The sequence below is a fragment of the Vipera berus genome, assembly GCF_964194415.1.
Source record: "Vipera berus genome assembly, chromosome: 4".
Taxonomy (NCBI): domain Eukaryota; kingdom Metazoa; phylum Chordata; class Lepidosauria; order Squamata; family Viperidae; genus Vipera; species Vipera berus.
The window spans coordinates 111,093,937-111,118,867 of NC_138206.1; the positions used below are offsets into that span (position 1 = coordinate 111,093,937).

Genomic DNA, 24,931 nt, shown 5'->3' on the forward strand with positions numbered 1-24,931 from the left:
TTGATATGATCAGAGACCAGAAGCAAAGAACAGGCAGGAGAGGCCATGTTAATTAATGTTCACGTTTTCCAGGCAGTGAGGTTCCCCCCCCCCCCCCCCCCATGGTATGGAGATACTTGATAATGATTGGAGTATTTGGGACATGATGCTTCTGCCAAGATAGATCTATCTATCTATCTGCTTCCAGATGAGTTAGGACCAGCATAATCTCCAAAGGGTTGACAGTTAAAAGTGGTAAGCTTCCGATTCTCGATTTGGGCTTCCAATTTTCTATTCCACACCTCTCTTGTTACAGATAAAATTGCCAATCCCCCGTTACCTAATTAACTTATTTAATGAGTGCTGTAAAGAAAATCCAGTTCCTAGCTAATTAGGAAGGAGGGATTAAAAACAGTCAAAGCAAGAAAAGTTAACCAGTGAAGCAAAATGGGAAAATCTCAGCAATCTTGCCATGCAGCCTCTGAGCTTTTCCACGGCAGGGCTGAAATATAGCAAAAGATAAAAGTTATCACATTTTTTTTAAAAAAATACAGATTTAGTACACGTGTTCAATGGTCTAAGGTTTTTTTTTAAAAAAAAGAAGTTGAACCATTCCCTGGCTTCTATCTTGGCACTAGCCAAACTATCTATTTTAATAGGCAGGGGGAGAGGGTGTTTCCTACCTTTGGCAGAACCACAGTACTTATAAAAAAAAAGAACAAAAGCATTCTAACCTAACATGGGCTTTTCCAAGTATCACAAATAGGCGGGGATACCAGTTATCTAGGGACGTGGTGGCTCAGTGGGTTAGGACGCTGAGCTTGTCGATCAGAAGGTTGGCAATTTGGCGGGTCGAATCCCAAGTGCCGCGTAGCAGAGTGAGCGCCTGTTACTCATCCCAGCTTCTGCCAACCTAGCAGTTCGAAAGCACGTAAAAATGCAAGTAGAAAAATAGGGACCACTACGGTGGGAAGGTAACAGCGTTCCGTGCGCCTTTGGCATCTAGTCATGCCAGCCACATGACCATGGAGACGTCCTCGGACAAGCGCTGGCTCTTCGGCTTTGAAACGGAGATGAGCACTGGCCCCTATAGTCAGAAACGACTAGCACGCATGTGCGGGGGAACCTTTACCTTTACCTTACCAGTTATCTTAAATGTATAAAGTTTTTATGATGAAACATAATTTCATTCCAGTATTTTTTTTAAATGATTGGGCAGTGTGTTGTCTTTTTGTTCAAAAGATTTCAGGGGTCTTCAAACTTGGCCCTTGTATGAGTTGTGGACTTCAACTCCCAGAATTCCTCAGCCAGGCACATTGCCTGAGGAATTCTGGGAGTTGAAGTCCACAAGTCATAAAAGGGCCAAGTTTGATGACCCCTGCTTTATTTATTCTAACAATGTTTCCTAGGCTCCTGTTGAAATCACATTGTTTTGTTTTGCATTGGTAATAAAACTTCGAAAAACGGGGAAAAGCACAACCACTTTATTAAAAATTCATCGGTCTGGGATGCGATTAGCATAATCAAGATGTGAGAGTTTTCTTTTAAATAAATGCAATTAATTTTCACAGAAAACAAGATAATATCTATTGCTCTGCCACATGCTTTGGCATGTTGGTGGTACCTAATCCCAAGCAGTTAACATCCACTAAGTTTAAGACCAGGGCATCTATTTGTATGTTGGTGATGCTCGCGTTAGGAAGCCCCTGCCTTGGTGAAGTGAGCCCATGATTGGCACATTAAGAAATGACTGGCTGTACCTGGGTAGACCAAGGATCAATGCAGGCAGCTGCGTCGAAGGCATATAGCAGTGGTCTTCAAACGTGGCAACTTTTAAGACTTGTGGACTTCAACTCCCAGAATTCCTCAGCCAGCCAGGGCTGGCTGAGGAATTCTGGGAGTTGAAGTCCACAAGTCTTAAAAGTTGCCACATTTGAAGACCCCTGGCATATAGCACCAGCCCTCCGACAACAACTGAGTCTTTGTGAGAATCCAAGTGCTGTACAAACCTAGCCCACAACATCCCAGTGCCACTTTGGTGGTTATGGCCAGGCAGATCACCTTTGGGTTCAATTTCCCTTCAGCTGCAGGAAGGCAGCTGAACTAGTCCACCGTCAACGTATCTGTCAGAACAGGCATTCAGCTCTCTGGTGGATGGCCTGTCTGTCAATCCCAGCGGAAGCAGATGTACGCCAGGCTCGGGTCATTTTGACAAAGGCACTTCCAGGAAGAGACTGCTGGATTGACAAGCATTTTCAGCACAGTATCCAGTTTTTGCTTTTCCCTGCTGGGGAGAAGAGAAGACCCAAATGATTGTCCATTAGCCATATCAAATCTTTGCATAGGTGTCCCACATTGCTGCCTAGATTTCTTCCCCAAACAAGGGCTTAGAAAGCTGAAGATGCTGTGCAGGATAACTCCAGCTTTTGAAGACCTGCCTTGATCCACTTACCTTCGTTCTGAAAATGTGGTTTTTCCTCTGAGCCTCAAACGTGCTGTGTTCTCTACAGCTGAGTTCACTTCCAGCGGTATCCATGAGGCTGCTGGTGTAAGCCTGGGTATTGTAACCACTGTCCATCTGTCCAAAAGAAATCAGAATGTAGAAGTAATTATTCCAGCACTGAGCAGGGGGCTGGAGTAGATTTTCCGGGTCCTTCCAACCCTACAGTTCTCGGTATGGGATGAAGTGATGGATCAGCAACCGGGAAATGGGATTCCAAGAAAATTCCCTTTTGAAAGCTCCAGAGGTGCCTAGATAATGTAGGTAGTCCTTGACTTACGACCACAATTGAGCCCAAATTTTTTGTTGCTAAATGAGGGTTAAATGAGCGTAGTGAGCCCAGTTTTACAACTTTTCTTGCCACAGTTGTTAAGATAACAACAACTGAGGTTGTTAAGGTAATAACGTGGCTGTTCGGTAAATCTGGCTTCCCCAGAGTTTCTCCGAAGGCTGCAAAAGGTGGTCACATGACCCCGGGACACTGCAACCGTCATAACTACCAGCCAGTTGTCAAGCGTGTAAATTTTGATCACATGACCACGGGGACGCGGCCTTGGTCGTATAAGTGTGAAAAACAGTCATAAACCCCTCTTTTAGTGCCATTGTGAATTTGAACCCTCACTAAATGAACTCTTGGAAGTCGAGGACTATCTGTACGCACAAAGGGGTTTCCAGAGTGCCCGCAGGGTAGCTCAGCAGAGGCTGTGCACCTGGTAGAGACAGTTGGAAATTGGGCAATGTCCCCGAAGAGGGATCTTCCCTCCACCGTGGCATCTGCAACGCTCCCCCCCTAAAGCTTTTCTTTCGGGGGAACGGCAGCGGGATTGTAAAGGGTGCCTTATGGAAATCTTCCTCCCATGGGGAAGAGAGGGGCGGTATTCTAAATGTGATAAATAAAACAAAACGCAGGCGCTACAATTGCTACATTCAGTATCTGCCGGTTTTTGCACAGGAAACTTTCCCTTTCTATTCTGTCTAGAGCCGGGGTAGGCAACCTTGGCTCTTTTATGACTCGTGGACTTCAACTCCCAGAATTCCTGAGCCAGCCACGCTGAGGGGAAAGGGAGAGGTTTCCATGCCGAGCCATGCTGGCTCAGGAATGCTGGGAGTTGAAGTCCACGAGTCATAAAAGAGCCAAGGTTGCCTACCCCTGGTCTAAACCATGGACTGGGTTGAACCATTGCTTATTAACTCCACTTTCCTAAGCCACATCAGCGTTTTGAAAAGTTAGCTGGCAAAATATACCGGTTATTTGAAAAGGAACTAAGCCAATCCTCACTGACTGACGCCTGTGATTCATGGGGCTATCCACAACTGCACTGAGGGGAAATTAAGTCTCTGGTCTTCTCTCAAGAGTCTCCGTTTCTGCTTGGAGTCTGAGGAAGAGACACCCAGACTGTAGCTGAAGGGAGAAGCTCATCCCAGGAAAAGGGTGAGCGGGCCACAACTCAATCCCCTGACAAAATCCATTCCCAGTTTTCCTTCCTATGAGAAGCCTAAAATGTGAGAAAAGCGTGCTGTGCCTTGAAAGCACACGGATAAGTACACAGCTAGGTTTCTGTAGTTTGGCGGGTCGAATCCCGAGTGCCGCGTAACCGAGTGAGCGCCTGTTACTCGTCCCAGCTTCTGCCAACCTAGCAGTTCTAAAGCACATAGAAATGCAAGTAGAAAAATAGGGACCACTACGGTGGGAAGGTAACAGCGTTCCGTGCGCCTTTGGTGTCCAGTCATGCCGGCCACATGACCACGGAGACGTCCTCGGACAAGCGCTGACTCTTCGGCTTTGAAACGGAGATGAGCACCGGCCCTTAGTCGGAAACGACTAGCACGCATGTGTGGGGGAACCTTCACCTTTACGGTTTCTGTAAGCCTTCTAGATACATTGCTAAGCACCCTCAGGGAGAGTAGGAGATTCTGCACAGTGGGTCATCATTAGGCCTACCCCTGGTCTAGAGCTTAGCTGGACCAACAGCCCGCTTTCACCATTTACTACTCCCCCCACCTCCACTGCTCAGCTTCCTGGTGAAGCCTAGGAGAGGTGGGTGCAGGGTTCGAGTCCCTTTGGTCGCCAGGCTGACCCTTACCTGCAGGCTGCTGCTGTCGCAGGGAGAGACACTGCTTTCCGCCAAAGGAGCCATGCAGATGCAAGACCCCTCCATGCTCAGTCCAGCCACGGCCCCCTGGTCACATTCAGCCAATCCCTTCACCGAGTTCTCATCCAGCATCTCCGGATCGGCCATTTCCGCCATCCTTTCTTTCCCGGGAGAGTCCGAGCAGGGCGGCCTGGGTGCCAATCCTTTGGGGCAGGTCTCCGGCAAGAGAGAGCTAGCATCCATCTCAAAGTGGGACCCAGCTGAGGGGATATCCTCATTTCCAGGGGTCAGGCCCGCCCTGGAGCTCCCCACCGACGTGGCCTCGGCTGCTTCTGCCAGCTCTTCGTGCAGGTTCTCCGGGGTGCAAGGGAGGCAGAGAAGGGAACTCTGATACAGTGCGGCGCCCCGGTAGGAGGAGGAGAGGAGCCTCATGGGCGAGGGACTCCTCAACGGAGAACATTCCATGTAGGAACTCCTGCCGCTGGCGGACGCCTGACGGCAGGCGTTGGAAACGGAGGGAAGATCCGGAGAACGAAAAGTGAACTGCCTTTGATCTGTGTTGTCAGGGGGGGGGGAAAGGAAGAAAAACGTCAGAGGGATAAGACACCGAGGGTACAGAAGCAAAAGCCCTCTTGATAAGCTTGCTGGGCCTTCCTCCTCCTCCTCCTCGTCTCAGAAACAGGAACTGCTCCTTTAAGGACTGTCTGAAAGGTGCATTTCATCCAAAGGCAATGGGGCTATGTTTTTTTTAATTTCCCTCAAGGAAGCCAACGTTTCGCTTCTCATCCAAGAAGATTCATCAGTTCTGACTGGATGTTTGGGGTGGGTGAGTGGATTATTTCTGACAGAACTAATCCTTCCATTCCACACACACACACACACACACACACAACGATCCAATCAGAACTGACGAAGCATCTTGGATGAGAAGAAAAACATCCTTCCTCAAGGGGAAAAAAACATACCATAGTTAGCTTTTTTTTGGAGGGGGGGAAGCACTTTTGAAGACAACCATGACCTGGATGACTGAGAATCTCCACAGACATTAAGTCTGAAGACTGCATGGAGGGCATCCTGACCTATGGATTGAACAGCCATACACCCCCTAATAGAAAGCAAGACAGGGAACAGAAACAACAGGAGGCACTTTGGACGCCCCCAAAGATTAAGAAGCGCCTCCAGACTGACACCGTCTGGTCCCCAGGATGACGATCCACCTTCAGGCCCCAGCAAGAAGCCTCTGCAGAGCCCAAAACATACCTGCCAGCGGAGTCTTTCTTAGCTGGATGCCAACTGGTGAGAAAATGGGGGACGCCAGATTTGCCGGACTCCTGTGTGCCAAGGAAGGGCTAGGAAGGCTGCCCAAACTGTAGGCCCTGGCATTGCCCCGGATGGGACTGGAGGAGAGTTGGCCCTTTCAAGCACAAGAGAGATCCCCATTAAGAACGAGCCGCAGAATGCATCTGTCATGGCTACATCTCTCCTATCCAAGCTTCATGAAATGCCAGCCTGACATTAGCGATGGGGGCTGGAGGTGGAGGGAAGGATTGGAATGCAAGGAAAAAGAAGGGGATGGAAGCCCAGCTGCGCCTTGTGAGAAGCTTCAGCCGGCCAAAGTCAAGCGTCGATAGGCAGAGCTGGAAACCGAGAACTTCCTTTCCTAAACAATATACTGTACAAGCACCTGGCCTAACTGGACGTTTACGGGTAACTGGGGGGATAGACGAAGAGGAACCTGGGCAATTTGATGACTTCTGGACTTCAACTCCCAGAATTCCTGAGCCGGCCATGCTGAGGGGAAAGGGAGAGGTTTCCAAGATGAGCTCTTCTGGCTCAGGAATTCTGGGAGTTGAAGTCCACGAATCATAAAAGAGCCAAGGTTGCCCTACCCCTGGGCTAGGCCAAGGATAGGCAACCTTGGCTCTTTTATGACTCGTGGACTTCAACTCCCAGAATTCCTGAGCCGGCCATGCTGAGGGGAAAGGGAGAGAGGTGTCCATGCTGAGCCCTGCTGGCTCAGGAATTCTGGGAGTTGAAGTCCACGAGTCATACAAGAGCCCAGGTTGCCTACCCCTGAGCTATGCTCTTGGCAAAAATAAATGGCCAGAGCCTGTCTTGGCTAGATAGATGGCTACGGGACGGTTGGCAGCATCTGAACCAACGCCAGGGAAACTGGAACCTTCCAGCTTTCCTCCCTCTGATCCGCAAAGCCAAGACAGTCTGCAGAAAGCAGCGGGAGCTGGGTTATCCACGACGGATGTCTTTGGGCTCTTCAGCCCAAACCCAGCCGGGCTCATCCTGACCTGCCCCAATCCCCCTGCGCTGGTCAACGTCTCCCGGATCAGCTACTCACTGAGCTGGAAGAACTCAGAGGGCTCCTGCAGCGGACAGGAGAGAGATCGATGGAGCAGAGGGCTCCCAGGGAGGCCGGACTGTTGCGCAAGCTGGGAGAAGCGGCGAGGTTCTCGGAGGAGGGGCTGCCGTTCTCGTCCAAAAAGAGCTTTCTCCTCAAGGACGAAGTGCTTAGGCTCTCCTGAGACTGATCAGCCGATTCCTCAGCTTTGAAATGGTCACCTGAGGAAGAGGAGAGGAGAGGCACGTGTGGACATCGCGATCAGAAGAAGAACAGAAGAGCAGAGTTGGAAGGAACCTTGGAGGTCTTCTAGTCCACCCCACCCCAGGAGACTCTTGTTCTGTACCAGCCTGCTACCGGCCCTGCAGAAAAGGCAGGGACAACCCCTCCACAAACGGCAAGAGGCTGGAACTACGCCTGCCAAATTTATAGCTACAAAAACAAACAAGACACGAACCAAGAAACCGGAGCTTTAAGAAGCATGAACCATCCGAGCGGTTGCCTTCAGCAAACCAGCCCTCCCAGACATTCCCCTTATATAAGGTTCAGGGCGTGGCTTCTCTCTGCCTCCTTCCGAGGAGCCCCATTGCCTTCCTCTGTTTACTCCTAATTGACTGCCTCCTGCGTCGGGCGTCCTTGAACAGGGCCAGCTGTGGGTCATCTTCATCCACACTGTCAGGCTCACACAGCTGGGTCTCCGTGGTGACCAAGTGGGAGGGGCCTGGCTGAGGGCTATCATCAGCAAGATCTTCAACCCCCTCAGCAAGGTCTTCAACACCCCCCTCCTCCTCCTCTGAGTCGTCCGACCCAACTGCCGAACCCACAGGCTGACCCTGAATCACAACAACTCTATACAGGGATGTCCAAGTAGTAGTAGTAGTTGGAAGGGACCTTGGAGGTCATCTAGTCCAAACCCCTGCTAAGGCAGGAAACCCTATACCATTTCGGACAAATGGCTGTCCAGTCTCTTCTTAAAAACTTCCAGTGTGGGAGCATTCACAGCTTCTGGAGGCAGGTTGTTCTGTTGGTTAATTGTTCTCACTTGTCAGGAAATTTCTCCTCAGTTCTAGGTTGCTTCTCTCTTTGATTAGTTTCCATCCGTTGCTTCTTGTCCTGCCTTCGGGAATATATCTTATATATTCTTCCTTTGATGCAGCTGGCTGCAATCTTGGAGACTAGCATTCTGATCTACCAAAGCAGGGGTGGGGTGGGGTGGGGACTATGGTTCCTTTATGACCTGTGGACTTCAACTCCCAGAACTCCTAATCAGGGACCCTTGTTTCCCTCCCATGATAAATCCAATCGGACCATTTAATGTTTTGCACAAGGTCAAAGGGGAAGCGAGCACAAATCGTAGAAACTTGTTAGGGGAACGTTGGAGCTTGTGGGCAGGGATGGACGGGTTTCTCCATCTTCTGCATCACTCAGAAAAACTGCAGAGGAGGAAGGATGAGGGCAGCCAAAAATCCCACGAAGTTATGTGCCTTTACACAACCTCTCAGACTCACCTTCGACTGTGATCCTTTTATTCAAAGGTGGCCCTTTTATGACTTGTGGACTTCAACTCCCAGAATTCCTCAGCCAGGCACGCTGGCTGAGGAATTCTGGGAGTTGAAGTCCACAAGTCATAAAAGGGCCACCTTTGAAGAGCCCTGTTTTATCATATGCACTCTGCTTTTGAGGTGTTATTACAGCTTCTCCAGTCCAGTTCCAGCTCTTTTAGACTGTTGTAAGAGACCCTACAGGAACAGCACCTTATTTTACAAGTTACCTACCCAGAATCTTTTCCAAATCAAAATCCACAGGTAGAGATAACACAGTCTGACAAGCAGCTGGAAAAAAAAGAAGAAAGAAAGAATCAGAGCAGCAGGGCTGCATCACCAGGACCAAGGCATTTAAAAATCCTCTCTGCTTAGACTCTTCAGACTTCACAATAAAGCACAATCTTTCCAAGGTTGCAGGAAGGTTGGAACAAACTGGGACAAATTCAGCTTTTCAGACGCTAAGCAGAGCGAGCCTGTAAGGACTTCGATGCGAGTTCTCCAGGAACTGCAAGGCTGTGTGCTAGACAGGAAATAGCCTCTCACAAAAGCCAGCCGTACTGGACTGCAAAGACTCCTTGCTCCTAGCCACAATGCCAGAAGGATGAAGCAACACAAACCTCTCTCTTTTATCGAAAGGTAGTCGCTGAGGTAGGGCCATAATGGAACCTGCTGTTCTGTCCCAGCCTACGTGAGTCCTTGTTGTGCTCACAAGGAGAAACCCCTCTTCCAAGCAACTGGCAGGAACCGCAAGAAAAAACCAACACCTTTTATCCTCACAGACCCGAGTCAGTGTCCGAGGCAAACAAACACAGTCCACAGAAACTCGATCCTCAACACGAAGGGCTGCCTTCAGCAACCAGCACCTCCCACACCTTCCCTTTTATTATTCAGCCAAGGCGTGGCTTTCCTAATGCCTTCTCCTTTGCCTTTGGAGCCGCCCCATTGCATTCCTCTGTCCTACTCGCTTCTCTTTCCTGCGCATTCGTGCATCCGGGATTTGTCCCAACTGTTCTTCATCACTGTCCAACTCAGGCTCCCAGCACAGGTGTGTCTCAGCCTGAGTGAGAGTAGAGGGGCCAGGCTGTAAGTCTTGGAGCTCCTCAGAGCCTTCCTCTGACTCTAATGTCACTCCAGGCCCCTCCTCTTCCTCATCTGATTTCTCACTCAGCTGCCAGATCCACCGGCTGGCAAGGAATCACAACACCTGCCCACTGTGATCATAAGTCATGATGGTTGTAAAACCGGGTCTCTCGTTTTGTTTTGCCGAAATTGAGCAAAACCATCATAAAACGGGGTCAATGCGACCGTGGGACACAGCAAATGGCCATGTGACTGCAGGGGAGGGGGGCCAACCATCTGAACTTCAAATCTGGGTTACAAGTAGGGGGTTTGCCTACCCAGAGGATATCTGGTCCACCCCCAGGAACGGAGTCTCAACCCGTCGTGAGAGGGCGGGGAGCGGCCTGTCTCTGGGGGCACCCGACTGAGTGGCAGTGAAGTTGGGTGGGGACCCAGATATCTGTCTCCATGTTCGATCCTCCCATGGACAATTAATGGGATGCCTATCCTGGACTTCCTAGACTCATGCGACGATACACTAGCACGGATTTGTACGCCCTCAGGGGTGCCCCCCTCTCCTGGGTGCGACCCGCCTCCTTAAACACTCTCAACCTCGATGACGGGCCCGAGTTTTGGGACCCTGAGAGATGGCTGGGCAGGGGCAGGGGCCGTCAACGCAAATTTAATAGAAGGCCTCTGATTACTTTTTTATCAAAATTTTTTATGGGGTTAGGGAGAGGGATGGGAGATAGGGGTTGTCTGGCTATGGGGGGTGGCCAATCAACCATGGCTCAGGCCAGACTTGGGTCCGACCGCTCGGGGGGAGAACGGGGTGTGGCTGTCTCCGGGGCTCATGAGTGGGTCGTGGGATCACCGATTCCCACGACGGGGAATGGCAGCAGGTGGATAGACAGAGGGCCGTATCGTTACCGGGAGGGCTGTCTCCGCTATTTGCAAGCGGTGAGGCGCTCCGACCCTCTGCCTCTTTCCCGAGGTTCCGGGAGCGAGGATGTGCAGCCTCCTGAGCTCCGGCTGGTGTACCTGAATGCCAGGTCCGTGGTTAACAAAGCTCCCCTCGTTAGGGATTTAGTTGAGGGTGAGCATGCGGACCTGGCTTGCATCACGGAGACTTGGTTGGGCCCTGAGGGTGGGGTCCCTTTGGTTGACCTCTGCCCACCAGGCTTCCGGGTGCTACATCGGCCACGAGCTCATGGTAGGGGTGGGGGTGTGGCGGTGACTATTAGGGAGTCCTTATGTCCGCGGGAGACCACCGTTCCTCAGATAGTCGGGTGTGAGTCTCTCTTTGTGAGATTTGGTTCTGGGGCGCAGTTGGGCTTGCTGCTGGTGTACATTTCGCCTAGTCGCGCAGCGGCAGCCCTGCCCGAGCTGCTCGATATCCTCTCGGGGTTGGTGGTTGAGTTTCCCAAACTTATAGTTTTGGGAGACTTCAATCTACCATCCCTGGGAGGTTCATCTGAGCTAGCTCGGGAGTTCATGGCTTCCATGACGGCCATGGACCTGACGCAAGTAATTTCTGAACCAACTCATGAGGGAGGCCACACCCTTGACCTGATTTTTTTATCTAGACGGTGGTTGGATGATCTTGGTGGGGGCTTTCCATTTATTATGCCCCTGTCATGGACCGATCATCTCCTGCGGCTGGTCTTCCGTTTTGCCACCCCCCGCCGTGGGGGTACGGAGCCAATTAGATGGTACCGCCCCAGACGCTTAATGGATCCTGATAGATTCCAAGCGGCGCTGGGGTCCCCACCTGCCTCCATTGCTCACAACTCGGCGGATGCCTTAGTGGAAGCCTGGGAAAGGGCAGCCACTGAGGCACTTGACCGGGTTGTACCCTTGCGGCCCCTGACCCGGTGCAGATCCCAGCGAGCTCCATGGTTCTCCGCGGAGCTCCGGGAGATGAAGCGTCGAAACGGGGCCTAGAGAGCTGTTGGAGGTCTAGCCGATCCGAACCCGACCGGTTGCGGTTAAGAACCCATATTAGGTCTTATCTCGCAGCGATGAGGGTGGCGAGGTGTAATTACTTCTCCACCCTCATCGCGTCCGCAGATAATCGCCCGGCCGCCCTGTTTAGGGTGACTCGCTCACTTCTTAATCAGGAGGTGAGGGAGGATCCCTTGCAGGGTCGTGCCGAGGAATTCAGTCAACATCTGTCGGATAAAATCGCTCGGATTTGGACCGGTTTGGACTCCAGCTGGGCAGAGTCTGGCGATCAGGACACGGGCGGTCTTGTCAATGTTATCTGGGAAGAGTTTGATTCTGTGACCCCTGATGAAGTGGACAGGATTATGGGGAGACTGAGCTCCTCCACATGTTTGTTGGACCCGTGCCCTTCCTGGCTGGTCTATGCAGCTAGGGAGAGGACACGAGGCTGGCTCCAGGCAGTTATATCTGCTTCTTTGAGTGAGGGTTATTTCCCCACCGTCTTGAAGGAGGCGGTGGTGAGACCTCTCCTCAAGAAGCCTGCCTTGGACCCAGCTGTATTGAACAACTTTCGTCCAGTCTCCAACCTTCGCTTTCTTGCGAAGGTTGTTGAGAGTGTGGTGGCGCATCAGCTCCCTCTGGTCCTGGATGAAGCGGATTATTTGGACCCCTACCAATCGGGTTTCAGGCCCGGGTACAGCACGGAGACGGCATTGGTCGCTCTGGTGAATGATCTCTGGAGGGCTCGGGATAGGGGATATTCCTCTGTCCTAGTCCTATTAGACCTCTCGGCGGCTTTCGATACCATCGACCATGGTATCTTGCTGCGGCGCCTCAGGGGATTGGGAGTGGGAGGCACAGTTCTTCAGTGGTTCTCCTCCTATCTCCTGGGACGCTCGCAGTCGGTGTTGGCAGGGGGGCAGAGATCGGCCCCTAGGTCTCTCGTTTGTGGAGTTCCTCAGGGGTCGGTTCTCTCGCCTCTCCTGTTCAACATCTATATGAAACCGCTGGGTGAGATCATTCGTGGTTTTGGAGTTGGGTATCATCAATACGCCGATGATACCCAACTTTTCTTTTCGACCCCAAACCACCCCAGTGATGCCCTCGCTGTGATGTCCCGCTGCCTGGAGGCGGTTCGGGTCTGGATGGGGAGGAACAGACTTCAACTCAACCCTGACAAGACTGAGTGGCTGTACATTCCGGCATCCCGGGACATTCAAAATGTTCCATCTCTTTCTATGGGGGGTGAGCTCTTACCCCCCGTGGATAGGGCTCGCAACTTGGGAGTCCTCCTAGATTCACGGCTTACTCTGGAAGATCATATAGTGGCCGTGACTAGGGGGGCTTTCGCCCAGGTTCGCCTGGTGCGCCAGTTGCGGCCCTATCTGGACCGGGATGCCCTGTGTACGGTCACTCATGCGCTCGTGACCTCTCGCCTTGACTACTGCAATGCTCTCTATATGGGGCTTCCCTTGAAGACCACTCGGAGGCTCCAACTGGTACAGAATGCGGCCGCGAGAGTTGTCTTGGGAGTTTCCCGGTACTCCCATGTTACACCTTTGCTCCGCGAGCTGCATTGGTTACCAGTTGTCTTCCGGGTGAGGTTCAAGGTTCTAGTCATGATCTTTAAGTCCTTACATGGCATGGGTCCGGGTTACCTCAGGGACCACCTGCTGCCGGCGTCAACTTCCCTCCGCCCAGTATGTGCCCACAGAGAGGGCCTCCTCAGGGTGCCTCCGGTCAGGGAATGCCGACTGGTGGCCCCCAGGGGGAGGGCCTTCTCTGTGGGCGCTCCGGCATTATGGAACCAACTGCTGGTGGAGCTCCGGATGGCATCAGACCTCCGAACCTTCCGCCGCGGGCTGAAGACCCACTTATTTGAATTAGCTGGTCTGGCCTGATGGGGAATATGGGTTTTTAAATTGGCGTTTTTTAGTACTTTATTATTGTTTTTTTACTGGGCACTGGTTTAATTTCTTTTTAACTTTTGTATCGTTATTTATATATGCCCTGTGAACCGCCCTGAGTCCCTAGGGAGAAGGGCGGTATACAAATCAAATAAAACTAAACTAAACTAAACTGTGGGAACAGTCGCTAAATGATTAGTCATAAATCAGACTATCTGTACATGCATCAACCTATTGAAAGGCATGTTTTCTCTCTTTCACACAGGTGCCCTCTCTCTCCACCCAGATCCCTTCACATACTGAGTTTGCCCTCTTTCTCATACAAACCATTATTTTTCCCGGGCTGTGCGACTATTTCTCGGCCGACTGGCGAAGCATCGTTCAGATCAACACCTGCAATTTATCGAGTTCTTAGTGAACAGCTGAAATAGTAACAAGGAAGGCATAAAAAGCATTGCCTATGCTTAGTGACAACGGGAAACGCTCTCCTTCTCTTCGCATTTTGGCAGTCAGGTTTGGTCAAGTGGTTCAGCTCACCGAAATAAGAATCAATCGGTCGATCATTAAACACGGAGGAAAATCTTCCATGAGGACACAGACAGCAGCTCAAAATCAAGTGATTCCAATTATTGCAATTTAAGCAAAGAGCAACACCTACTTAGTGTGGTGTAATATTACGATCCGAGAGAAAAAAAATCACCAGACTTTTTTTTAAAAATTCCATTTATATCCCGCCCTTCTCCGAAGACTCAGGGCGGCTTACAAGCTTAGCAGTAGCCTTCATTCTATGTATATGCCTGCTTATTAGGGCTTTCACACACCCCCAAGCGGCATTATTACAAAGTCAGCTTAATTGCCCCCAACAATCTGGGTCCTCATTTTACCTACCTCGGAAGGATGGAAGGCTGAGTCAACCTTGAGCCTGGTGGGACTCGAACCTGCACTGATTGCAGGCAGCTGGTGTTACTTAAGGAGGCATTAGCCCACTGCTCCACCAAGGCTCTTCTTAGCAGTTTTTCTTAGCAGAATATGCAAAATGTTTCTTTTTTCTTTCTTTAGCTTAGCAAAGATGGCTTGAGAAGCATGTAGAAGGATCTCCTTTCTGGCTTGTCAAAGCCTTGCCTGTTGGAGATCCTGGAAACTAGCCATCTAGGTCAGGGGTCCCCAACCACCAGTCCGTGGCATGCCAGCAACCGGCCCGCACAAACAAGCAAGGCCCCATCTGTGGGATGCAGGCGGCACACAAAACCATGAACTCTCTGGTCCGCATTAAACCTTTCTCCACTGAACCGGTCCCTGGTGTCCAAAAGGTTGGGGACCTTTGATCTAGGTCATCTCTACCATTTGCATCCCAGCCCTGAACAACACGGCTTGAAGTGAACTCTCCCTGCCTCCAAGAACCGAAGCTGCTACTATAACAATAAACCTATTTAATTAACAAAAACCAAACCAAGCTTTCATTTTTTTTTCTTTTTCACCGCAGGCACAAAACCTGGAAGCAATTTCAGAACAGAAGCAGGATTAGATATAATCAGATAGGTTCATTTTTTTACAAAAATGGTTTGTACATACTGTTGTGCAAAAGCAAAAAGTTGCGATTGTAACCTTCTACTGCGCTAAAGAGAGTCGGAAGTTGTTCCTTTTTTCTTTTTCCCCTTTGCGCTATCTTTTTTTCTTTTCCCCTCCCTTCTTCTAGTTTTCTCTTCGAATTTCTCTTTGTATTTTATATTTTGATAAACCAATAAAAGTATTATTACAAAAAGAAAAAAAAAAGAAGCTGCTACTTACATCTGGTTGAATTCAGCTGAGAAGCCTGTTTCCCGATGGGATCGGTCCAGGGCGATGGGACGATGGTGCTTTTGGTGAAAAACTAGGAAGAAAGGACAGGATGCAGTTTGCTGGCAGAGTTTTAAGAAGAGAAAGGCAAGATGTTTTCCTGCCTAGAGCCGCTGTTGGTTCCAACACTGAGTGGATTCAAAGCCTCTTTCTCTGCAGTTCGTTGGGTACCAAGCAAAGGGTTTTCGCTTCCTGAGCACTCTCCTCATGTCCGCTCATTGCTCAGGGGATGGAGGCGACTTTGAAGGTGACAGCGGGTGTTCTGTACCAGCCTGCTACCGGCCCTGCAGAAAAGGCAGGGACAACCCCTCCACAAACGGCAAGAGGCTGGAATACGCTTGCCAAATTTATTGCAACAAAAACAAGACACGAACCAAGAAACAGAAGCTTAAAGAAACATGAACCATCCGAGCGGTTGCCTTCAGCAAACCAGCCCTCCCAGACATTCCCCTTATATAGAGTTCAGGGCGTGGCTTCTCTCTGCCTCCTTCCGAGAAGCCCCATTGCCTTCCTCTGTTTACTCCTGATTGACTGCCTCCTGCGTCGGGCATCCTTGAACAGGGCCAGCTGTGGGTCATCTTCATCCACGCTGTCAGGCTCACACAGCTGGGTCTCCGTGGTGACCAAGTGGGAGGGGCCTGGCTGAGGGCTCTCATCAGCAAGATCTTCAACCCCCTCAGCAAGGTCTTCAACACCCCCCTCCTCCTCCTCTGAGTCATCCGACCCAACTGCCGAACCCACAGGCTGACCCTGAATCACAACAGCGGGCAAGGAAAGCTTCCCAAGCACCATCCCATTGAATGGCTGGAACTAAACCCCTCCCACCACCCCCAGCTGGCTTGAACCAAGGATAATGGTGTTTGTTACCTCTTCGATGGCCCTTTGCCTCTGCTCCTCAACCTCCCTGTCGATCCTGAGGAAGGAAGGAAGGAAGGAAGGAAGGAAGGAAGGAAGGAAGGAAGGAAGGAAGGAAGGAAAGGGTAAGTGAGGGGCAACCAGGGAGAAAGCCCTCCAAAACCTGCAGCCACCCCACTGCCCTGCCCCACCTGGTCTGGCTGAGGTAGAAGGCCTGGCGGTGGATGTCCTCCGAGTCGATCTCTACTGGGTCGATCAGGGCCAGCTCGTCAATGGACCACATGAATCTCCCGGGGCTCTGCAGAAGCAGGTTGAGGGGGCTTTTGGAGAACCCAGCACCCCTCTCCTCTCCTCTGACACCGTCTGCCTCCAGATCTCCTTAGATCCCCTCTGGCCCCAGACCCTCTTTGCCCCCTCCCCCTAGCTCCAGCCCCCTGCCCTTCTCTTAGATCCCCTGTCCCAGACCCTCTTTGCCCCCCCAGCTCCAGCCCCCTCCCCTTCTCTTAGATCCCCTCTGCCCCAGACCCTCTTTGCCCCCCAAGCTCCAGCCCCCTCCCCTTCTCTTAGATCCCCTCTGCCCCAGACCCTCTTTGCCCCCCAAGCTCCAGCCCCCTCCCCTTTAGATCCCCTCTGCCCCAGACCCTTTGCCCCCCAGCTCCAGCCCCCTCCCCTTCTCTTAGATCCCCTCTGCCCCAGACCCTCTTTGCCCCCCAAGCTCCAGCCCCCTCCCCTTCTCTTAGATCCCCTCTGCCCCAGACCCTCTTTGCCCCCCCAGCTCCAGCCCCCTCCCCTTCTCTTAGATCCCCTCTGCCCCAGACCCTCTTTGCCCCCCAAGCTCCAGCCCCCTCCCCTTCTTAGATCCCCTCTGCCCCAGACCCTCTTTGCCCCCCAAGCTCCAGCCCCCTCCCCTTCTCTTAGATCCCCTCTGCCCCAGACCCTCTTTGCCCCCCAAGCTCCAGCCCCCTCCCCTTCTTAGATCCCCTCTGCCCCAGACCCTCTTTGCCCCCCAAGCTCCAGCCCCCTCCCCTTCTTAGATCCCCTCTGCCCCAGACCCTCTTTGCCCCCCAAGCTCCAGCCCCCTCCCCTTCTCTTAGATCCCCTCTGCCCCCAGACTTTGTCCCCCCAAGCCTAGACCACCCCTCCCTCCCTCCTCACCTGCCCCTCCCCTCTGCAGACCCCTTCCCAGCCCCCCCCAACTCACCCCCGCGGGCAGGGCGGCGCGGAAGGCGCTGGGGCTGCAGACTGTCTGCTCCTGCAAGCGGCGGACGTCGCCGGGACTCTCGAAGGGATTCTTCACACGGTCGGGAGTCTCGGGCGGCGCCCGCCGCTGCATCCCGGCTCCTGCGGTCAGCTTCCCCGGCGGGGTCCCCGACCTGCCAACCAACGCTTCCTGCCGCGGCCACGGCTCTTTAACTCCTCTGCAGGTGCTGGCCAATCGGCGCGCGGGAAGGGCCCTTTCCCCGCCCCCTCCGTTCGAAGCAGCCTCTCCGGGAAGAGGCGCCGCCGCATTCAAAAGGCAGCGCGCCGCCATTGGCTGCGACGGCGTTTGCCTGCCCTCCCCTCCCTCCCTCTCCTGCGCTCTATGGCAGCTGCGGTCAGTTTTCCTCCACGGCTCTCCGTTGGGCTTCCGGGGTGAAAGGTCGCGCGCGGCCAGCCGGGGGGGAGGGGGCTTTCCGGGCCGCTGCCGTCATGGCGGGCTGCTCGTCCTCCGGCAACTTGAACGCCGTGAGGGAGACGATGGACGGTGCGTCCTTTTCGACCAGGGGGTCTTCAAACTTGGGCTTTTTTTATGACTGGTGGACTTCAACTCCCAGAATTCCTCAGCCAGGCAGGCTGGCTGAGGAATTCTGGGAGTTGAAGTCCACAAGTCATAAAAAGGGCCAGGTTTGAAGACCCCTGTAAATTTCGACTGAGGCCAACTCTGCCAGGCGGGCCGGGGCTTAGGCGGGGGGGGCGTCCCTTCCCAACCGCTCACACCTTCTTCCTCGGGATCCCTCGAGGCCATGCAGACGAGCCCCGGAGCGAACTGACCCCCCGCTCTCTTCTCACCCCCCCCGGTTTTTCTCTTGCAGTGCTGATGGAGATCTCGCGGCTGCTCAACACCGGCCTGGACGCCGAGACGCTCTCCATCTGCGTGCGGCTGTGCGAGCAGGGCATCAACCCCGAGGCCTTGTCCGCCGTCATCCGGGAGCTGCGCAAGGCCTCCGAGGCCCTGAAGGTGCGGGAAGGGCCCGGGAAGCTTTCCCTGCGTCGGACGGGGTGGGGGTGGGGTGGGGTGGGGGGTCTAGGACAGTTTGCCACAGGACACCCCCTGGACTCTCTGCTGCAGGGCAAGAGAACACAGGAATATCCCAAGAGAGACGGTGGGACAGAATCGTGAAAAGAAAGGCTGCAAAAATGAAAAGAGGGACAAATATGGGACTAAAAAGTTCCATTCATTCATTCATTCATTCATTCATTCATTCATTCATTCATTTAATTTGTATACCGCCCTTCTCCCGAAGGACTCAGGGCGGTGAACAGGGCAATACATATTAAAAGACAAAATACAAAAATTAAAAAAGATTAAACAAGGTGCCCACAAATAAGTTAAAACACATTAAAAGCAGGTTAAAACACATTAATAAAACCCAACCCCATCCCATCAGGCCAGGCCAGCTTGTTCGAAGAGGTAAGTTTTTAGATTGCGCCGGAGTAGATTATTATTATTAGCTTATGAGTAGATTTTAGTGGGATATTGTTATTGGTACTTTGTAGTTATGTTAAAGGGGAGTTAAAGCACATTATGAATTTGGTTAATTGTATATTATGCATAATTTTTTATTTAGAATATGATTATTGTAACTATAATCCTGTATTTAGCTCGGGGAAGTGGGGGGAGAAGTGGGCGGGTTTGGGGTGGAGGGGATTTGGGGATATATTGTAAAACTTTGTTTTTTTAAAACTCTTTAATAAAAAAAAGAAAGAAAGAGGGACAGGGTGAAACAGGAAGGACAAAAATTAAAAGGATATTTTTTTAAAATTTATTTTTTAAGTCATGACATTCAGTTGTTAAAATTGAATTGATTGAACGCTGATAGCAGTGTTCCAGTAGCTCAGGGCTTGCCCCAAAGAAGAGGGAGTCAAGCTATTCTCCAAAGCACCAGAAGGCAGGACAAGAAGCAACGGATGGAAACTAACCAAAGAAAGAAGCAACCAAGAAATAAGGAGAAACTTCCTGACACTGAGAACAGTTAATCAGTGGAACAACCTGCCTCTAGAAGCGGTCAATGCTCCAACACTGGAAGTTTTCAAGAAGAGACTGGACAGCCATTTGTCCGAAAGGGTATAGGATTTCCTGCCTGAGCAGGGGGTTGGACTCGATGACCTCCAAGGTCCCTTCCAACTTTATTATTATTATTATTTTCCCACTGCGGTGAGTTGTCCCATAGCAAGTTAGCTGTGGCGAGTTACACGAATTAAAATATATTTTTTAAAATTTTTAAATAGTCAAACTGTGAAGTCCCATGGCAAGTGGTCTTGCAGCAAACTAGCCCTGGCGAGTTACAAAATTTAAATAATTACATTTGAATTGTTAAATTTTGCCCTGGCGAGGGGTCCTGCAGCAAATTAGCCGTAGTGAGTTACAAGAATTTAAATAATTTTTTTAATGAGACATTTGCTAAGGGGTTTTTGCTCCATTATAATGACTTTTTTGGGCCACTGTTGTTAAGTGAATCACTGAAGTTGTTAAGTTGATAACAGAGTTGTTAAGTGAATCTGGCTCCCCCATTGACTTTGTTTGTCAGAAGGTGAATCATGTGAGCCCAGGACATTGCAACCATCGTAAATATAAGTCAGTTCCCAAGCCTCTGAATTTTAACCCCACGACTGTGGGGAATGCTACAACTATCATAAGTGTGAAAAACAGTTATAAGTCAGTTGTGATGATAAGTGGGATTGAGGTAGAAAAGTTTTATTTCGGTGTTAACAGCTCTCGTCCAAGTAATGAGTACAGTAGCTGCATCTCACAGACTGTGTCCACATTTACAAATTCTTTTGCGTGTGGTTCCTTCCATGTGATGGGAAGAAGTGATTTAGAATCACTCCCCAGTATTCGGTCCTCCCTGGCCCTGCCACTCACGCACTGGATGGAAAAGTCCAAAGTAACTGGTGAGAGAGAAAGAGGACCCCCAATGCAGGTCTTTTCATTCTGTTATAAGTTAGCGTGTTCGCCCCTCTGCTCCTCTTCTTCTTGTGCCATATCCGTTATCGGACGTTGGCAGTCACGTTGACGATCCTGTTTTTATCGGCAGCCGCACGAAAAAGTTTATGCTGAGTTTTGTCCAAACCAGTCCCTTAGATTTTGAAGCCATGACGTTCTTCTTCTGCCTGGACCTCGTTTGCCTTCAGTCTTTCCCTGGAGGATTAAATGGAGTATGCGGTATTTTTCAGGGTGTCGCATCACATTGTCCGAAATATTCTAACTTTCGTTTTTTAGTTGTTTTGATGATTTTCCTTGGCTTTCCCAGGCGGCTTATCACCTCCTGATTTCTGCTCTAGGTTTTATAATTGGGAAGATGGTTGGGTGCTTGGGGGTCTCTAATTGGCAGCTCTTAGGCAGTACAATTTTACTGATTGAAAGACAATCTGTGAGTCATTGATTTCCACAGTCATTTTAGATAGCCAAAACTGTTGCAATAAATGTTCAGTGTGTTGCTATTAATTTGCAATAGCTTATGAACCTACACTAGTATAATCAAAATTATTTTTCCTAGGCTGCTGATAATATGACAAGTTAAATTGAGAAGATTGTTTTTTCGCTGAGATGAAGCTTCTGGGAAATAGAAGATTTTTGTTGAAGATGTTGGATATTGGTTGTGTAAGTTTCTCACAGATGTAGACCCACAGTGCTTTTTAAATACCTACTAACCAACCATCTTTCAAAATGCATTTTCTGTCTTTGTTGTATATGATTTAAAAGCCTTGAAATTATTTGTTAACAAACACAGAAATTTGTTTTATTGTCTCAGTTCAAACATGTGCCTGATATTTGATAAAATGTTGATTGTATCATTCAGATGTAGCCAATAGGCTTATCGTTAGAAGACAAGACTTCTGCATGAAAGAGTTCACTGCGATGGATTAATTTGTAAAGGTTTATTTCCTACATATTTCCAAGTTGCTGGCTGTTTCACTGAAATTAAAAAAAAATGATATACTGTGGGGGGAAAAAGGCTGATGGCCATGAAAAATAAGTTTCAGTTTCAAATTTATCCCAATTGCACCATCAACATCTGAGTTAAAAAGGAGATTTCCATGTTGCAGTACTGAGAATCGAGCTAGAATGAAACAATGCCTTTTGAACTAAACTATCTTGCAAACTTTATTAGCAACGTGCTTGTTGATCAAGTTTTGTAATGTCGATCCTTGTGTAAGCTGTCCAGATGACTGTTGCACATTATGAAAACAGTGACAGCTTATCAAAACGTTGCAAAAGCTATCCCTGGTATGTTCTCTCAGTTTCATAGAGAAATGTACATCTAGTGAAAATGGAAAATTGCACATAAATCATGGGTACAGGAAAAAATAGGCTATGAAAATATCTTATTAGAGCAGGGGTCCCGAATCTCCACTCTGATATCCAGTGCTGGGCCACAGCCTGTTCGGAACCCGACCTCAGAAATGGTGGGCGAACGTGCACAACATGTGCAATGTTGTATTTGTGAAAGTGGTGTGCACACATGCGTGAAACCCTCCCCCCTCCCCCTGCAAGTCAGCCGAGCCAGAAAGATTGGAGACAACTGCATTAGAGCTGGTTTAATGTAGTAGCTGAGGCAACAGACTAGAAAGTAGGAGATTATGAGTTCAAGTTCTGCCTTAGCCATGAAAGCCAGCTGACTGACTTTGGGCCAGTCACTCTCTTAATTTCAACCCAGATCACAGGGAAAGATGGTTGTGGGAAAGACATGAGGAGGAAGGTTGGATACGATCACCGCCTTGAATTACTTGTAAAGTAATAAAGGGAAGATAAATAAAAAATTAAACCTTTTAAGGTATTTATGAAAAAAAAACATGTTTCTTTTAAAAGCTTAGCATTATATTTATTTTGGCTCTTTTTTCCTTTTGATAACTTTTTAAATGATTTTTGTGGGTTTTTTTCTTACATTCTATTTAAAAAGCTAAAAAATGGTTGGTCCTGGCATTAAATTAATCTCTTGGATTGTGTTCTGTTAATAACAACAAAACCTCTGTGTTTATCTTTCGCTGAGCACTGCCTGAAATAAAACAGCCTTGTTTTTTGTTCCGTGTGATGCATTTTCAGCACAGAATTCTTGCAATCTTTATGGTTTAAACACTTCAAGAGCTGGAGTTTGCTTCATGGTAAATAAAACCAGTCACTGTACAGAAACCCATGTTGTCTGCATCGTTAATGGCTGGCAGAACTGTCATTGGGATTTGTATCTGTCTTTTGCAAATTATAGTCAGCTCCACAGCCTGCCTTTCTACAGTAATTTGTTTTCCCTTACTTGTGTTAACTTTCTGATACTGATGGACTGATCGGTCGGATGAAAAGATGGAAGTTGCTAAGTTGCTTGCAAGTCAGCTTTGTGAGCCAAGGGGAATTTCTATGTTGCCTACTTTGCGTGTATGTGAGTGTTGATAAAGGCAACTGCAGAAGAGGAAGATGCTAAAGTAAAGAAAAGGAGAAGGGGAGATTGGAAACTCAGAAACAGTATTGCGACATTAAAAAATAGCCAAGTGAAAAAAAAATAAAGAGTTCCTAACAAGTGAGTGATCAGAGGCTGGTCAGAGAAATAAGAAACTAAAGGAACAGTATAATATTTTTCCACAAATGTTTCCATCAGTTTCTCACTTTGGAAAAAGTAGATTTCTATGAAGGATCTTTTTTTGCCTCTGATAAAGTGGGCCCAGCTATCAAGCCTCACCTTTTGATATTTCGATGTTTTCAAAATAAAAAGCTGGCAAATTCATCCTAGGTAACTATCATATTTGATACAAGCCTCTGAAAAACATTGTCAGGTACTGCATTTGCTAAACTAATTTTTTTTTATACACCAAAAAGTGTTCCCAGCATGCTCCACCAGATGGCAACCAACCCTTGCCATCCAAGCTAAAGAAAAGCTTTATAAATATTTTGCTGCACTAACTTTTTTTTTAGTAGCACTGAATCTGCGATATGACTACTATTCCAGTGCAAATGGTATTTTTAATTCCATCCACTTTACTGGAAAGCTTCCCACCTGCTTCTAAAGCAATTTATTTTATTTTCATGAAAATAGCCATTGCCTGGCCTTTCACAACATTTTCCTCTTACCACATCGTCAGTGCACAAAGGAGCACTGCCCCAATGCACAGGTAATGTGTGTGTGTGTGTGTGTGTGTGTGGGAGGGAGGGAACCTTTTAAAAACTGACTGGTGACCTTTTCTGGGGTACTCAGTCTTGGCTAACAAAGCATTATGACTTCAACTTCCTAGTGAGAATTAAAAGAACACTTGTATCTCCAGTTAGGCTCAAGACTGGAATAGTTTTGACTGGGAGACAACAGGTTGAGTATGATTGGGTGACAACCCAATGAAATGGAAGCAGCCCTGTGTGCTGGCAAGAGAAAAAAAACATTTAGATTTCTACCCATTCAATTAGTAGAACGCTTGTATTAACTTGTGAAGGTCTTTTAATAACATACCAAAAGGGTTGCAGTATGCAAGACGTTTTTGCCCAAAGCTGCAATTAATGCTTCTCTATTACATTTTCAGAAAATGAAAGTTCAGCTCTCCTTCCTTCCTCCTTTGCATTTTCTCCTTTAATTAATATGGGAAAATTTCATCTCCCCTTCGCCAATCTCTTATTTACCTAAAAGGCAGGTAGTCTATCATTCCCAATTATTGAGATTTCAGTTGATTAGGAGAAATAGATAAATCAAGCAGAAAGATAGGTGACTGGATGGAGTTGAGCACTTACTGGCTGGATGCCCTTCCTGATGCCACGTGGAGTTTGGTACTGTTATTTTTTTTTTCTTGGCACCCTAGGAGAGAAGCATCTGTCACTACCTAGGACTGAACTCTCAACCTCCTGAGTGGGAAGTGAGTGTCTTCACCTCTAGGGCACCACGCTAGTAAACTCAGCTCCATCCAGTCGCCCTGACTCTATCCCGAATTAAGGGATTACAGCAGGGGTCTTCAAACTTGACCCTTTGATGACTTGTGGACTTCAACTCCCAGAATTCCTCAGCCAGCCTCCATTTTGTTTGTTAGATTTAAGACAGGGGTCTTCAAACTTGGCCCTTTGATGACTTGTGGACTTCAACTCCCAGAATTCCTCAGCCAGACTCCATTTTGTTTGTTAGATTTAAGACAGGGGTCTTCAAACTTGGCCCTTTGATGACTTGTGGACTTCAACTCCCAGAATTCCTCAGCCAGACTCCATTTTGTTTGTTAGATTTAAGACAGGGGTCTTCAAACTTGGCCCTTTGATGACTTGTGGACTTCAACTCCCAGAATTTTTCCAAGAATAACTGATAAGACCTATTACAGAGACCCCACTTACAGCATAGGAAGCATATTCATTAGAAGCATTGCTTCTTTGAAGATAATGAAGACCAAGTCCTGGTTGTCATTTGCAGCAGATCTTCCTGTGCTTATAATAGCTGGCGGAAGAAGGCATCGCAGGAACTTGTGAACTGAACATCTACTGTCTTCAGCTCAAGCACAAACTAAGCCTGTAGTTGGAACAGCTGCATGGAGTAAGAACAGCTGTAAGTGACATTCTAGCACTTAAAACTCATGAAAATGGAGTCGGGGATTTTTAGGGTCCGAAGGGTGGGAAGACTCACAACTTCTACAAAGACCTGCTCTGATTT

The 24,931-nt window shown here is 49.1% G+C and overlaps 2 protein-coding genes across 4 annotated transcripts; one reads left to right on the forward strand and one right to left on the reverse strand.

The window, feature by feature from the left end:
• Positions 1-14: 14 nt before the first annotated feature.
• Positions 15-17,442, reverse strand: BORA (BORA aurora kinase A activator). Of its 3 annotated transcripts, XR_014026317.1 has the most exons (12): positions 17,272-17,442; positions 16,262-16,368; positions 16,083-16,128; positions 15,168-15,249; positions 13,707-13,772; positions 8,701-8,757; positions 6,926-7,146; positions 5,833-5,986; positions 4,564-5,126; positions 2,432-2,557; positions 2,041-2,266; positions 15-481 (listed from the first exon to the last, which is right to left on the reverse strand). XR_014026317.1 is itself a non-coding variant. In XM_081326852.1 (11 exons), the coding sequence occupies exons 1-11, from the start codon at positions 17,401-17,403 to the stop codon at positions 2,183-2,185; spliced, it is 1,638 nt and encodes a 545-aa protein (XP_081182978.1). In that variant the 5' UTR covers positions 17,404-17,442; the 3' UTR covers positions 1,449-2,182. The 3 variants fall into 3 exon arrangements, 2 of the variants coding, with proteins under 2 accessions (XP_081182978.1, XP_081182979.1); XM_081326852.1 differs by lacking the exon at positions 15-481 and having other exon boundaries at positions 1,449-2,266; XM_081326853.1 differs by lacking the exons at positions 15-481; positions 13,707-13,772 and having other exon boundaries at positions 1,449-2,266.
• Positions 17,443-17,674: 232 nt separating this feature from the next.
• MZT1 (mitotic spindle organizing protein 1) lies at positions 17,675-22,360 on the forward strand. The gene is made up of 3 exons (XM_081326864.1): positions 17,675-17,814; positions 18,143-18,288; positions 20,828-22,360. Exons 1-3 carry the CDS (start codon positions 17,760-17,762, stop codon positions 20,849-20,851), a joined length of 225 nt encoding a protein of 74 aa, XP_081182990.1. The 5' UTR covers positions 17,675-17,759; the 3' UTR covers positions 20,852-22,360.
• The last annotated feature ends 2,571 nt before the right edge of the window (positions 22,361-24,931 follow it).